Genomic DNA, 16,241 nt, shown 5'->3' on the forward strand with positions numbered 1-16,241 from the left:
AAAATGCCACACATGTTCACCCAGACTGATGGAAATGGTGCAATCAAAAGCATACTGGAAATAATTCGGATAACCTGCCTATGTACAATTAATGAATTCTGTTGGAAATCCTATCAAACTATAAACTCAGTCTTAACTCACTGAGCATCACTTAGATCTAGCAGCCTCCATATCTTTTGCCAGAAGCTGGGAATGAATGAAAGGGAATGGATCATTCGATGACTACATGTTCTGTTCATTCTCTCTGGGGCACCTAGCATTGGCCACTGTCAGAAGACAGGATATTTGGCTAGATGGACCCTCAGTATGATCCAGAAAGGTGGTTCTTATGTTCTTATACTGAGCTGGAACACCCAGGAGAAATGTTTGCACCTACCAAAGAGCAAACAAACAATTAAACCTTGATGACTGCCCAAATAAATGGAGGTACCTTGGATAAAGAGCTAGAATCCACTACAGGCAAAACAATTTTTTCAACTACCCAAGCAAGAGAATGATCACTTTACAGAGGTTTTGAACCCAACCATGAGTCCTCATGACAAAGGGGACTGGAAGTCTACAAAAGAAAAGTTCTCTCACAGACATTTTATAGAGGAGGAAGATGCAAATCCTAAGAATGCTGAAGAGTAGTTAAGAAAAGTAGCATAAGGAATTTTGCACAAGCTTAATTATTTCACATGGATCTGTATAGTTGCTGGACTGTTTAAAAGTAAAGAGTAATTGCTTTAGAAATCCTTTTGCAAAGTCTATTTTCTTCAACTAGCACACATCCCTGAAGGTTTAAGTATAAACTAGAACACCCACTAGGGTAGACGTCTGCGGAAGGCAAAAGCCAGAGGTATCGTGGGCAGGGACTAACACTAGCCCTGAGGCAGCTCGGCCACAGAGTTCCATTTCCAAAAGGGGTTACTCAATAATGAGCCCGCACTCAGTAAATGGCGTAGAAAGGCCAGAATCAAATACTGACAGATATATCCAGATGCTGGTTCCCAATACAGTGGCCTGGTGAGGTTCCAGCAAGAGAAGCTAAACTGAGACTGTGACACATACTACTGAAATTATTTAAAAGTCCTGTACACAAAGATGAAGAGTTAATATTGTTAGGAGTCCCAGTTTCTCAACAATCACATTATTAAAATTTAAAGTTTAACGCAGCATTTATGTGGTTTTAAAAACTTTTTTTTGTTAGATGAGCTTTTAATTATTTATCATCTTTAGCACAACAGTAAAGAAAAATATTTTTGTTACGAGTTCTATCAACTTTGTTTTAACAAGTTCTCAGTGTTTGTGTATTTAAAAAAAGCAAAAAGAAACAACAAAAATACAACTCTCTATACCTACCTGCACTGCGGGTGTTCACACCAGTCCTCTTCCCGATGCTTTTGTTCATTCCAGGGAAGAACCATTAATACATCCTGCCTACAACTAATCAGCAAACAAAATGAAAATTTTATACAAGCAGTTTGAAAGATACAGATTGGTGAAACATTATGTTTACTGCATGAATAGTACAGTAAAATATGTGGATTTAGTATATATGAGAAATATTATGGCCTACCATTCAACTAGCAGCATCACTCAACAAGCATTTGTTGCATAAATTGGACATACAGAAGCATGACTGAAATTTTCCATGCTTACCTTTGAGAAAGCCCATTTGCTACTTTCAGGATATCTGAGACTAGTTCATGGGAAAAAAGATTTTACTTGGGTTATTTTTGGCAACTTAAAATCTTACAATTTTCTGATTTCTTAAAAAATAACAAAAAACTTGAGGCTAGGCATCCTTTGCTTTCACAATAAGGATATTTAACAGGAACACTTGTATCACAGAAGCTTCAAATGAATAGCAAAGAAAATTGGATCTTTAGCTTAAAGGATTCTTTACAAAGTTCTAAACAAATCCTTGTACTGAGCAGAGATAAAAATATGCCTTGCTGTACAGTTTTACCCTCAATTAAGTCAGACATGGTTTTCTGCTTACAAACATCTATACTGAAATATTTAATACTGTAATAAGAATCACCTGAAAATGGAATGTGCATTTCCTGTATACAATACAGATTAAAAACAACAAAAGTTACTATTAAAACAATTAGCTACAATTTTTATCCTTCATCTCTCTGGTGCTTGTTAGATGCTTGCACACCTAAAACGCTGGAATATCTTGTTATGCCAAGTAGAACAGAAACCACAAAAAAATTTTGGATTCTCTAAAGTAAAGGATATGAGAAGAAACTTTGCACACAGGAATGATTTTAAAGTTTCAACAAATTAGAGTAATACAGTGCACTGAGCCTTATTCATTTTAACATGAGCCTAATAATTCAATACAGTAATACTGATGCAAGCCTTACAGGCATGACCTCTTTTATTGCAAATCAAAGGATAATATAAATTTCTCATCCCTTTAAGATAAGCAACAGCATAACCAGTAGCAATGGGTATTTATGACTCTCAGTGGCTTAAAAAGCAAAATATGTTCTGACTCACAAAAGCATAAGGGAAGAAAACTGATATAAGATGACCTGAAAATTTAATTATCACATTTAGTAATAGGCACTAGAGATATTATCTGAATTGGACCATCTGCATCCATTTTCCATGCTGTCAGTGGAATCAAGGACCATCACAATGACCCAAATTAAATCCTTTGTTGTAAAAATCATCAACAAAGTATCAGGGAAGGATATACATCGCAACACAAATCTCTAACGATTACAGCACAGAAAATAGAGTTAAGACCTCTTTGGCTATGTCTACACTAGCCCCAAACTTCGAAATGGCCATGCAAATGGCCATTTCGAAGTTTACTAATGAAGCGCTGAAATGCATATTCAGCGCTTCATTAGCATGCGGGCGACCGCGGCACTTCGAAATTGACGCGCCTCGCCACCACATGGCTCGTCCCAACGGGGCTCTTTTTCGAAAGGACCCCGCCTACTTCAAAGTCCCCTTATTCCCATCAGCTCATGGTGAGTTGTTTTAATCCATTCCTGCAAAAAAAATATTGCCACACTCTTTGGATACTCTCGCCAAGCAAATTTTACTCAACCCAACCTACGTTTGAGAGAGATAGGAGCAAGGAGGTTTTTTTTAGAAGATTAGACTGAGAGGATATGTTAAGTGTTTGTCTGACATTTCTGCACCGTAAAAAATCAACTTTGCTTTTTTAAGACCTTGAGGTTGGAAATCTCAATTCCCAAACACATTAACAATTACACGATGTTTTAACTCAATATCTCCAAGAACATTAATGCGAAACAAACGCCTTCTATTTTTACTCGTGGTATCATTTAAGGATAACAACATTGTTCAAATTGGGTTTTATACCATCCTTGACCACATCAACTCATGTTTTCCAGTCAGAATCTTATTTCTATTAATTAATTTGAAAAAAAATGATTTTTTCCAATTACAGGCCAAGATGAATTATTAATAGAACTCAGCTTTTTAAAACAGTATTTCTTAATCAAACTGAACCCAGCATTGTAAACAGACAATGAGCGTGTGAACAGGCATTTAACATGAGATGTTGTACACACCATGAATATTAGTTGCAGTAGAGAGATATCTACATTACAGAAACAGCACCTCTCGCTCTCTCTCGTGACAAACAATGGATGTACTACCAGAACCCTTTCATCATCATTTTTAAGTGGGCAGATACAGCTTTTTTTTTTTTTATGTAACTGTCAATTTAAACAGCAGAAAACCTACAGTAACTAATGAGCAGATTGGAATTACTATAGTCAAATTTGGAACTTGGCTACATTTGAATAATCCACAGTCAGTTGCTTCAGAAATTTCCTGCACATATGGTCTCAACTCAATTGTGAACTTTTAGTTTGTGTAGCTATCTGTTCTATGAACTTTTCTGCTTGTGTAGAAGGATGACAGATGTACTGTTTCTTTTTTTTCCCTGTGTAACTGAAATGTGCCTGAATCCTCAAAAGTGCTTGTTTTGATGATCTCATTGTTTTAAATTAAATTAAAGTAAACAGTTTGTCATTTTAACATGTTGGGGTCATCAAAAATTGTTAATTAAAAGCCAGAAGGGATGGGTCTTTGTAACATGGTGAGTTCAGTTCTATACAGTCCATGCTCATAGGACTGGATTGGTAATGAACCGACAGACACTGGAAGTAAAATAGACCAGAAATTCTCTCACACAATTAACTAAATGAAAGGATAAAAAAATAATGTTCTTAACACAGCATTAGGGTTAAAGGACCCAACAAAGTAAAGTCAGCAATATCAAATGTAAACTTTGATGGACTACTTGTTATAAACAAATGCTGGCATAATTCAGCCGCTCAAGAGGAATTAGATGCCACCAAGATGATTAGCAGAGCGACCACAGTTAGGTTTTTTGTTTCGACTGCTGGTACACACTCTCACAGGCTTAACAGACATAAACTTATTCTGCACACAAATGGAAAAACACACACAGCGGAAACAGATTACAAGGACCATTGGCATAAAGTATATTTGCCATGGAACATGATTAACAAAGAAAAGTAAACCTTAACTTTTGGAATTTTCTATCTTGAATGTTTGGTTTCTCAGCTGGAATGTTCTATTTGCATTAGTAGTTTGTAATTCGTAGCCCAGAAATTGCAAAATTTCTTCTAAAGTAACCAAAATGTCAATGATATTAATGAATCTACATGAATAGCGTGCCTCTCTCTTCCAAGTATTTTCAACACAGTTTAGCTCCCCATAATATACTAGAAAAAGCTGCTAAAATTCTCTCAAATTTTTAACCAGGACATGCAAGCACCCAAACTAAGACAACGAATTACCATACTTCACATTTCCTTTTGGTAGACTGATATCACATCTGAGAGCCATGCCATTCTCTCAAATAAACTATATGGCTTCTCAGCCTGAAAAAAAATTACAAATATTTCCTTCTCTTCCCTTTAAAATGAGAATGTACTTGATTTGTTCTTGAGAGCTTGCTGCTTCCAGCACTAAGGAATTCATATTGACATTCCAACAAGAAAGGGGAAAAAAAAATCATGTTGTCTAAATTAAGTAGGACAATTTAAACTGCTGACAAGAGGAACAGGGAAGGTGTTCAGGGCATTTTAAACCAGAGTGTGCTCTATTAAATACTAAACAATTGCATCACGTAAAAGATTTTTTTTCATTAATTCATCTTCTCCCCTTAGGTGTGTGTCAAGTTTTTAAAAACTAATGTGCCATTCAAAACACCACCTTCCAATTTATAGGCACTTGAAAAGAAATGTGCAGATAGGAAGTCCATGGGGAATAGCTTGTCCAACTTCACATCATGGCTTATAATTCAACTGTAATAAGAACAGTCAGGAGATTACTGACAGAAACTACTTCACTCTGTTCAGCCTTGCAAGCCTTATTTTTTTTTTTTTTTTTTTTTTTTTTTTTTTTAAGAACCTGGTTTTTTTTCCTCTCTTTAATTCTATGACAAACAGAAAAGCCGCATTGCTTCCATGAAGAACTTTAGTACATGATGAAAAAGGGACATCTACATTTGCTCATATTCACAGGCTGAACCTCATTAAAAACACACAAAAGTTTTTTTTCTTTATATTAACTTACTGCATCTATTCTGTGTATGGAACACTTACGAAAAAAAAATCTTCACTCTTGCTAAAGAAACCCCAATCCTGTGCCATTTGGAGTGGTCAAGGCCCCACAGGGACACATTCCTCACTTCTCTCTTCCCAAAGTTGAAAATAAAGAGATATCTTTAAGCCATGTTCGTGGACAAACTATAAAATGAAGGATTTCTGCAGGAATTTCTGTTTTAACTGACATATTTTGCAATTCCAAAAGCACTGTTACTAGAGAGAAGAGCAGGCTGCTTATGAAAGCTAAGTATCAACACACATTGAAAGTCAAAGGAAGTTGGGCAACCAGCACTTCGGAAAATTCTACCACAGAAAGAAAAGAAATAGAGATGATATACACAAAAATATCAGTCCTGGATTATGTAAATAAATATGGCATTTCAGCCTTAAATTGAAATTCTCTTTCCAGAAGCACTTAAAAACCTCTCACACTTGCTCATATACAAAAACACATAAGACAAAGAGAAACGAACATCTCCCTTCGTTCAATCAACTCTCCAGTACTCTTTCACCTGCATACCAAAAAAGCATAAACATTAATTTGATTATCTATGCCCTCTCTTTAAAAAAAAAAAAACAGTTGTTTTTAAATGACCCAAAAGGAAAACCACAAGAATGTCTCTAGTTTAAACTGGCATAGTTGTAATGACTATAAGAAAAAATGCAACAGAATTTCTATATCAGGGATTCCCAGCCTGTGGGTCAGGACCCAAACAGGGGATGCCAGGAGATTTTCTAAGGGTCACCACCTGGGCAGTTCCAAGCCACATTCTGGCTCTTCAAGGAGCCATTTGTAGCTCCCGCCACTGCTGATACTCACTCCTCCAGCTCTGGAGGGATCTGGCCGTTAAACCAATTAAATTGAGTACAATTTTAGCACAGCAGGGCAGGGAAGCTGCTTCGCCGCAGGAAAGGGAAAGGAGTAGAAGGGCTGGGACAGCCATGCAGAGGAGGTGCTGGCAGCCCAGTGAAGGAGTAGCAGTATATATGAGAGCTAGGTGGGGAGGAGTTTTGGGGCTGTAAGCCTGGGAGTGGAGGGCAAATCAAGATGTGTAATTTTTTTTATTTCCCAGAGGAGAACATGTCTCCCTCCACTCGCCCTGGTTTTGTTTTGCCTTGGGTCACAAAGTCTTCCTGAATTGTCAAAATGGGTCACCATCTTGAAAAGGTTGGGAACCGCTGCTCTGTATGCTTCTCTAAAATCAGTTTTCTGAAATGTTTTTATTTTGTTCTTACTAGTGAGTTGGAAATTTAAAGATAAATGCATGACACTGAAATGGTCCTTTTTCACTAATTCATATTTATCATACAGACCATTCTCTGTAGACCTGATCCAACATCTACTGAAGTTAATGTAAATACCCCCCCCACCGAGCACAGTGTGCATGGGATAGGGCTAAATACAGATATCAACTTCTGGGTCTCTCTCACATATTTTTGTGCTTTACCCTGGATAAATTACCTCATATAATATACCTTGAATAAAAGCACATAGAAGATACACAGATTCACAATTTCTCAATTAGATTTGACTTCTCCTCTGCCCCATGGTATCTTTGCAATGAGTATTCCCTCACATGGCCATATACTGCCAGTAGAGAACAGAGCCTGATGACAGGAACTTGGCTCACACACTAAGGCCAACCAGCACAGAGTGGTTCTGGGATACAGGCAAGACAACTACCAACTCAGAACTAGCATGTGTAATAGTTATTCCTTTTAAACATGTATATAATAGAGAACAACTGATATACAAATACAGGCGTAACCTCTCCAGTCTGGCACCCTTGGGACCTGACCAGTGCCAAATCAGGGAACATGCCAGACTATGGGAGGTCACCTCCACTGCTTACTGGGCTCTTAGAAGACATTTAGAGGTAAATTACAACACAGAACACTGAAAGCCACTGAAAAACTGGTGTCTAAAACAATTTTTATGGATCCATGGGAAACTTGGCCACACCCGTGATAAGTGGTCATCCAACTAACTAAAATCATGCTGGATTACAGATGCTGCTGGATGAGAGAGGGCCAGATTAGAGGGGTTCAACATGCAGTATTAAAACAGAAAAGGAAAATGACTGAATTTTTTCTTATAATAGACAAAAATGTAATCAATATATTGCCATCTCTAAGAATTTAGGCAGTAGGCAGCAATGAAAAATAAACACTGTATTTTATTACTCCTATGTTGTCCTCAACATGTAATTTATCAGTACCTAGTCAATTGCAGAAACCTAAAGAACTGAGGCAGTTTCCCATAAAAATTCAGCATAGGAGACAGATGCATGCACAGTATATTACATACAATATCTTCCAACCTTCCATTTTAATTGTATTTAAAATCCGGTTTACCTATTTCATTTTTAAATCCCCTATACAAAATTACTGCCACTGAAAAGCAGATTTTTGTCCACATTCCATCAGTTTCTGGGTCAATATTCAATCCCTCTGCACAAGTTTGGCAATCCTCATCCAAACATAACCAACCATTTTAGTTTTCTTCACAGCCAACCAACAGCAATTAAGAGCTGCAACAGACAGCTATTGTAATAGATGGCACAGTTCTAACAAACATCAAACAGCCATAAGAACATATTTCATCCCTAAAAAGGTCTGCTGGGGAAAAAGTTGATACTGGTTTTGGTTTCAGACAGCTTATTAAAATATGTTATTTCATAGTCTGGAGTACTGAATACAATATGCTTTGCTCTAGACGCTGCCAGCTGGAGAGCACCATGAATTTCCTTGCAATTTAATGATGGCTTATCTAATAAAATGTCTTTCAGTTTCATCAAAATGCTAAGGAATAGATTTAAAGTAACAGAAAATCCTGTCAAAGTAATATGATGCCTTTCCAAATATGGGTGAGAATCAGCATGGGAGCTGACAATAGTGAACCTATGGGTAATGCAATGATAGTACATTAGCATGGCATTAAAGCATCAGAAGATTTAAAAAGAGCATTCTAGTCTTATTTTTTTTAATACCATCATTTACAAGGGCCATAATTGTTTACCTTTTTCTTTCATTGGACAGAAAAGGTAAATTCTTGGTTATCTGATCAGACAAACTGAATGTTAAATATCTAACAAAGTACAAATGTAAATAAAATAAAATTTAAAAAAAAAGCAAGTGCAAAGCTTTGAGTTCCCATGTCAATACTTCCATCTACAGTAAACTCTTTCATATCCAGCTTTCTATAATCCAGAACTCTCTAATAACCAGCATGTTAACCATATGTAAATTTGAGTTACATTTTCCATAAGTACACTGTACATGTACATAAGTACATTGCAATATTACTGTTGGTAAATAAAGTACTCTGCAGGATTGTACACTGTAAACATGTACTGTATTTGCTGTATTTATTTGTATTTACTTTCGCCATACTGTACTTATGGAAAAATGTAACTACAATTTACTTGCTGTGGCAGTGGCACAGGCAGCTCCTCCTGCGGCCCCAAGCCACAGGCTCCTGCAGCCCCAATAGCTGTGTCACGTGAACCACATGGCAGCGACAACTCCAGGTATGGCTTGTGTGGCGCAGCTCTGGTGAGTACTTCCGGGGGGAGGGGGGTGTTCAGCAGCTGGGTTTGGGGGCTCAGGGAAGTGATGGAACTGTGGCGATTCTGAAATTTCTTTTATACACAACTGCTCTGATATCTCAAGGTAATTTGACATAACACCTGTAATAAGCTAACAATGCACACAGCTGGACTCACATAACATGGTCACTTTCTTCTTACCTTTGTATTCTCTCCCCCAACCCACCCTACTACTCATTGCACCCACTAACTGCCTCTTCTTTAACTTCATTTGTACCATTTTTGGGTCAGGAGCTTTGACGAGGCCCTATGACTAATAGGGCTGCAATCAAGATTGTGGCACATTGGTGCGTCCATAGTGGAAATAAGTCAATAATATCATTAATCTTTGTTTCTTACAGTGATGTGGCCCATTTCCCTAATAAGTAACTTGTATTATTACAACACATCAAAGAAACACAAATCTGGAAACCATTTTTGCTAGTTATTGATTTACATCAACACCCCATGTAGTTGGCACAGCATACACCATTTTATTTTTGTGTGTCCTTAAAAGTAACTCAGAGTAATCCAACAGAAAAATGCCTTGCATCTGATTTTTTAATCACAGGAGTTTATGACTGACAGTTGAGAAAATGCAGGGCACCACAACTGTCTCAATAGGTACATACCTATTAATACTGAGAAAATCAATTCATTATGCCATCGTTTACCTCAGTTCTGTATATGCAGCCTTTCTGATACATAAAGGTAAATCTTTCAGTGGGATATCTTCCTGTGACACTTTGCTCCCATATTTTGTTGAAAAAATATACATATATTTTAATTTTAATAGGCATAATTTAAATTTGCGTTATGTAAAGGAGGGCATGTAACCTATCAGTCAAGAGACTGATTGCTCTGAATGTATTTTTTAGTCTGTTTGTGTGCACATATCATTCTTGTATGTGAAGTTAGAAATATTAGGTGGAAGCCTGGTTTATTAAATTCTAAGTCTTCTAGTGAAAGCCCTTAGCGTTTCTTAAAGAACTTAATGGCCCAGGGCTTAGGACAATGTTCTTTAGATGGTTTTATTCTTCCTATAAGCATCAACTGTGGTTGGTCCTACAAAGACGTGCAGCCATACCACTTAGTGTTGAAATCCATTTAAAACTTGGTATTTTCCATTGGGATAAGTAGAATAGAACAAAGTCTTCCTGCTCTCCAGAAATTCTGTTTACGGGATGGGAAACAGTCAATATACATCTCTGACTCATTTTTTGAAACTGCCTCCCCACCCTAAGAGGATATATAAGAAGATGTTAGTCCCAGCCCAAAGAAAAAATCCTTCAAATCAAAGCTGAACTTATCTGAAACAAAGGACTAAGGTGAGAAATATGATCTGTAACAATCTTGGAGTATTAATCTTTGAGTGTCTTCTTTAAGATTAGTAATTTGCTATGATCAGTCTGTTTTCACTCGCAATCTCTTAAGTGCTACTTCTTATACTTAATTATTAACAGTCAATGTAAATAATTGTTATCTAAATAAAACTTTTATACAAAATAAGAAAGGTTTATTGAGGGTTTTGGTCCTTTTTTGAGATTGTGCTTCTGGATGCTGTCAGTCCACCAAAGAGGAGGTCATGGAGCAATGCTAAGTTTAGGTGGCCAGAGCAGAAGACGTCAGCCAGGATGTCAGCCTCATCAATAGCACCACCATCTGAGGTGGCCTAGAAGGAGATTCTCATTGCTACTTTTCCCTCATCAAGGATGGCCAGGAACTCCGCCTTGGAACTGACACTATCACAATACACATAATAAATTATAATGAGTCTGCAAATCTGGAACAAGACTGCCAAACATTAAAGTCACATCTCTTGAGAAGGACCTATGGTTACCAAGTTGGAGGCTGGTGGATGAAGAAACCTCCACTGCAAATGAAGTTTCTTACCATCTTCATTTTGGGGAATTTTTGGTTGCCCCTCAATCTCTCTTATTGGCCACCAAAACCACAAAGGAGTTAGAGGCTGGGTGGAAATATAAATATTCAAACCCCATGACAGCAACATAGTACTTTTTACACACACACACACACACACACACACACACACACACACACACACACACACACACACACACACACACACACACACACACACACACACACACACACACACACACACACACACACACAGAAACAGGTGGAAGAGAGGATGGGGTTTGCCAAAAGGCTTTGACTGCTTTGTCCCCTCGTGACCAGACGTGTCTCCCAGAAATGGGTCACCATGGCCAAAATGTAAAACAGGCCATCAGAGGGCTCCACCAATGTCTCCATTTGCACAACGCCACCATTTGTAGCTGCTCTTGGTGTGCCCGAACATCATCCTCAGCCACCAACAGGAAGGACCCCACCACTACGTTGTCAAACAAAGATGAGAACATGACACTGGGAGGGCTGGACTTCACGTCCTCCACCAGAATAGCCCCCTGGGTATATTGCTTGGACCCCATGTCCAAACACAGGTAGCCAACTTTCTCTCCAGTGCTCCTGACACAGAGCTGTATACAAGGATTTTCAGTGCCTGTGGAAACCTCCCTGGGTTCTTGAAGTGCCACAGGGTCAGCCACTGGCCTGGGGAACAGGGACCAGCTCACAGTACCAGAAGAGCTCCTCCATCCTGGACCAAGGGCAACTGGCTTGAGTGGACCAATGCATATTCCTCTTCTTCCAAGGAGAGTGAACTATGCCTCAGTAACCATTGTGGGTGACAATGAGGCCTCTGAATCTTCTTCCTGACAGTTTCCAGGACATTCACAGCAGGGAAACCAGCACCAGGGCTCCGAGTCTTGTCAACAGCTGCTCAAAGTCTGGTGGTGGCATTCAACAGAATGCCAAAAGTCATCCGGTAATCAATGCCTAGAGCACATAAATCTGTATGATGAGTCTGGTGACCAGGAAAAGGATGGAGAGGAGCAACACCTCCATGAAGCTGACTGGTACCATGGTTCCAGTGATCTCTCCCTCAGTGCTGGGGATTGGCTACACTGTGGCTCCACTGGGGACCTCTGACCTGTGGAGCAACATCTCCTGCCCAGAGATCAAGGCTGTCCTAGAAACTGACATGCTGTAGTCCTGTGCCAGCCACTGGGCTAGCAGTGCCATCCCCCAGGGGACTGGTACCAAGAGTCCTCTGAATTATGCCAGGAATTCCAGTAGGTCAAGGCACATCAGAAGCATGTCCCTGGGGATCAACACTACCGCATCAACCATCACAAGCACCAACAGTGATGCAAACCCCAGTGCTGTCTTCCCCTTGAATACAACCCCCTCCTGAGAGAAGTCTTTGGGGCACCATTAAAAATATGATGAAGACAAGGCCTGCAGAGTGGCCGAGACTTAGAAGAGCTGGAGACATTTGCAACTACTTGGGATAGGCAATGGATCCATTGAAGGGCTGATAGTCCTAGCCAGTGACCTCTGTGCCTGGCTAGGCTCCAGGGACTCACTGCCCATTGAGGGGTCTATGTCTCTCCACAGCCTTCGCCATTGCCAAACCAGAGGATAAGGAATGCTGGCTTCCTGGGTGCTTCTTACATTTCTTCGCTGTTTCCAGAGACTAGTACCATTGTCAGGAAGTCATTGCCAAAGGCACACTCCACATTGATGCTGCCACACTCAGCAGACAATAAGACTTCATCAATTCAGAGACTGGCCTAAATACTGACTCCTCGAGGAGCTCTCCTAGTCTTACATCCTACTCCTTTTTTGTCCTGGGCTTGAAGCTCTGGAAAGTGATACTTGTAACTGATATGGGCTTCTAACAAATACTTCAAGCAGCTCTGATGAGGGTCAGTAATCAACACTAATCAAGTAATCAACAGTAATCAAGACTTCCAACAGCAATCACAAGGCTTAAAGCCCAGGAAATTCAGCATGTCCCATCCCTGGGTGAAGTCCCAAAAGGGGACTACCTACCTATCTACAACTCGCAATTTGTTTCTTGGGGAAACACAAATATTTATAACTTTACATAAAAAAAGATAACAAGAACTGCGTAACAAGCACTTGTTAAGGTAAGGAAGAGTCCCAGCACCATCAAAGAAACTGAGGATTGGGAAAGCCAGCAGCACTCCTTCTACAACAATATATACACACCACCTCAAAGGGCACCAGAGCTGGTCCCCTACCAAATAATGTCAAGGAGAAAACATCTTCCAGCACCAGTGTATGGGGTCAGCACACACACACGTACAAGGGAATGGACATAAGCAAGCACCCAAAGAACTGGCTATCTGGTTTTCTTTAAAAGTAATAGAGACAGCCAGAGAGGATATGCGAAAGTGATGGAGTTCAATATGCATAATTTTCTGGAGAGAGAGGAGGTAATGAATTCAAGTACCTTATTATACTAAAACACAGCTAGTACCACTTCTTTAAACCACACTGCCCAAAAAGATACTTTTTGGAAATGATTAACCCAAATGAAAACAATCAGCATTTAAAATAATAGTAGCTTTCTATATAACTTCTGCTTCAAAATTCCTGCTGTGAAGACTAACAACAGACCCTGTGAAAACAACTCCGCTCTCACAGGAAGTTTTACAAGTCATATTTAAGGTTAAGATTTGTCATTGTGTGTTTTACTAGAAGTCTTAGGTTGCAGGCAATAAACAAGAATTCGTGGTAGCCCAAGTCCAAACACCTGGGCCTGACAGGTGTTGCCCCACCCACCAGAGTTGGTAGCCTCAGCACTGAAGTCAAGGATGCCTCTCTCTCTCTCTCTCTCTCTCTCTCTCTCTCTCTCTCACACACACACACACACAAATTACATAGCCAAGAGACACAAAAAATTTACACTCTGGCATCGTTTGGACATGTTTTTCACCATTTACACATGTGTACGTGGCTCTGCAAGGAGAATTTTGAAACTCTGGACTGCTTTAGGAAAAAACAAACACTGGTTGAGTAGAATGGTTTCATTCTGAAAAAGCAAACGTAAGCCCATAATTCACTGTGACCTATCAATGATCACTAGTCACACTGGAATTTCGAAGATTTAAAGTTCAGTTGTTTGAATTATTAAGGTACTCCTGTCCCGACCTCAAGCAGCTGACTGGATTTCATTCCCAGCGTCCAATAAATATTCATCTGGAAGCTGAAAACAAGCATGGACAGTTCAGCCCAATAGTAGTGTTTGAGAAAGTTAAGAGTGAAAAACAGAGTAATATATATAAAAGTAACTATCTTAAAGTGTAGTTTTTACTACCAGTATAATCTGCAATATAACTGAGTTATGGTTGTTGGGGGAACAATACAATTTGAATTTCCCGACTTTTGTGAGTTTCAAGTGTCAGCTATAATGTTGTAACATGGTAGTTTAAAGCAGTAAAAAATAAAATGAAATTAAGAGGAAAAGAAAAAAGCTCTGGTTACGTACTTACAATGCATAGAAGGGCATTATTTTCCACTGAGATTGTCGCAAACCCCTATGGCAATAGTTTTAGTATTGAGCTACGGACTCTAATTGGATCCATTAAAGCAGACATTAGAAATGAGCTTATCCTCTGTCTGCATATCGCCAGACATTTCACTTTCAAAATTTATTCAAACCACCATCTAGGTCTACTAGCCAGAATACAATACAAAACAAAATACTTCTTGTTCCCTTTCTTCCACCTTTCTATTTATTATAGCCAGGATTTGATTGTAAGCGCTTCAGAACAGTAAATGGATCTTCCTCTCTCTCTCTCCATATATATATATATATATATATATATATATATATATACATATACATATACATATACACACACACACACACACACACAAAATTTATATTTTATATTTATAAATATATTAAAAATTTATAAAATTTAAAAATAAATTTTTTATTTGTATAAAATAAAATTTATAAAATTTATTATTTGTATTGTGATAGTGTCAATAGGCCAATGGCTCACTGCTTTAAAACTTAATGAAAAATAGCCCCTACCTTAAGTGTTTGCTGTCTAGTAAGTAGCATATATAGCAAAACGTAACCCACAATTGGAGCTTTTGGGTGTGATGGTGATAAAAATAAAGGTCACAGAAAGATTATTTGTACTTGGACTGCACCTCAGAGCACATTACAAATATTAAGGAAGCTCAAAGATTTCAGGGAGGTAGAGAAATATTTCTGTTTACAGATGAGGTAACACTAAGGGATAGACAAACTGCTTGATCTACTGAACTTCATGGGCCTCAGATGATTTGTCCACGGTTACTGCTAGTAAATAGAAAGTCCAGAAATATAATTTAAAACACCCATCCTCCTCCAAGCACAAGACCACAGTAGTTACTGTTATAAGAATATAACATAACATAAAAAATAAAGATATTTTTAATGATTCTATGTATGTTGTAGATGTCTTCTCACAGGCTGTGTCTAGACTAGGCCCCCAACTTCGAAGGGGTCTTGGTAATTAGGTGGTTGGGAGATAACTAATGAAGTGCTGCGATGCATGTGCAGCACTTAATTAGGCTAAATCTCCCCCACAGCAGCTTCCAAGTGTGAAACTTCAAGTGCTGGCTTGCGTGTAGCCACAAGTATTTCAAAGTGCCCATGCTACTTCAAAGTCCCTTTTTTGAGGAGTAAAAGGACTCTGAAGTAACGCAGGCACTTTGAATACATGAGTACTGTTTTTGGTTCTCTGTGCCTTAAATATTGAGTCTGTTCTGGTCTGAAGAAGTGGGTCCGTCCCACAAAAGCTCACCTAATAAACTATGTTGCTAGTCTTTAAAGTGCTACTTGACTGCTTTTTGTTTTGAAGTACCTGAGACTGACCTGCAGCTACACACAAGCCGGAACTTCGAGGTTTCACACTTGGAAGTTCCCCTGGGGAGATTTAGCCTAAAAAAGTGCTGCATATGCACCACAGCACTTCATTAGTAATCTCCCAACACCCTAATTATCACACCCCCTTTGAAGTTGGAGGCCAGTCTAGACACAGCCACAGTGGTTTCTTAATAAAAAGAGCAAGACCTATCGGAAATGTACAAAGCCAACTACTCTTATGCTCAATATTCAGTATCTAAAAGGAATGTAGGACTGAAC

At 38.8% G+C, this 16,241-nt stretch overlaps 1 protein-coding gene across 2 annotated transcripts in view; it reads right to left on the reverse strand.

Annotated features, from left to right (window-relative positions):
• The window catches only part of NBAS (NBAS subunit of NRZ tethering complex), a 353,016-nt gene that overhangs the window by 267,143 nt on the left and 69,632 nt on the right, over positions 1–16,241 (reverse strand). For both annotated transcript variants that reach the window (XM_074991286.1, XM_074991287.1), the window contains exon 22: positions 1,342–1,425. In XM_074991286.1, the coding sequence (XP_074847387.1) occupies positions 1,342–1,425 (84 nt within the window). The remainder of the gene's footprint in view (positions 1–1,341; positions 1,426–16,241) is intronic.

The sequence above is a fragment of the Carettochelys insculpta genome, chromosome 3 (assembly GCF_033958435.1).
Source record: "Carettochelys insculpta isolate YL-2023 chromosome 3, ASM3395843v1, whole genome shotgun sequence".
In the NCBI taxonomy this organism is placed as follows: Eukaryota; Metazoa; Chordata; order Testudines; family Carettochelyidae; genus Carettochelys; species Carettochelys insculpta.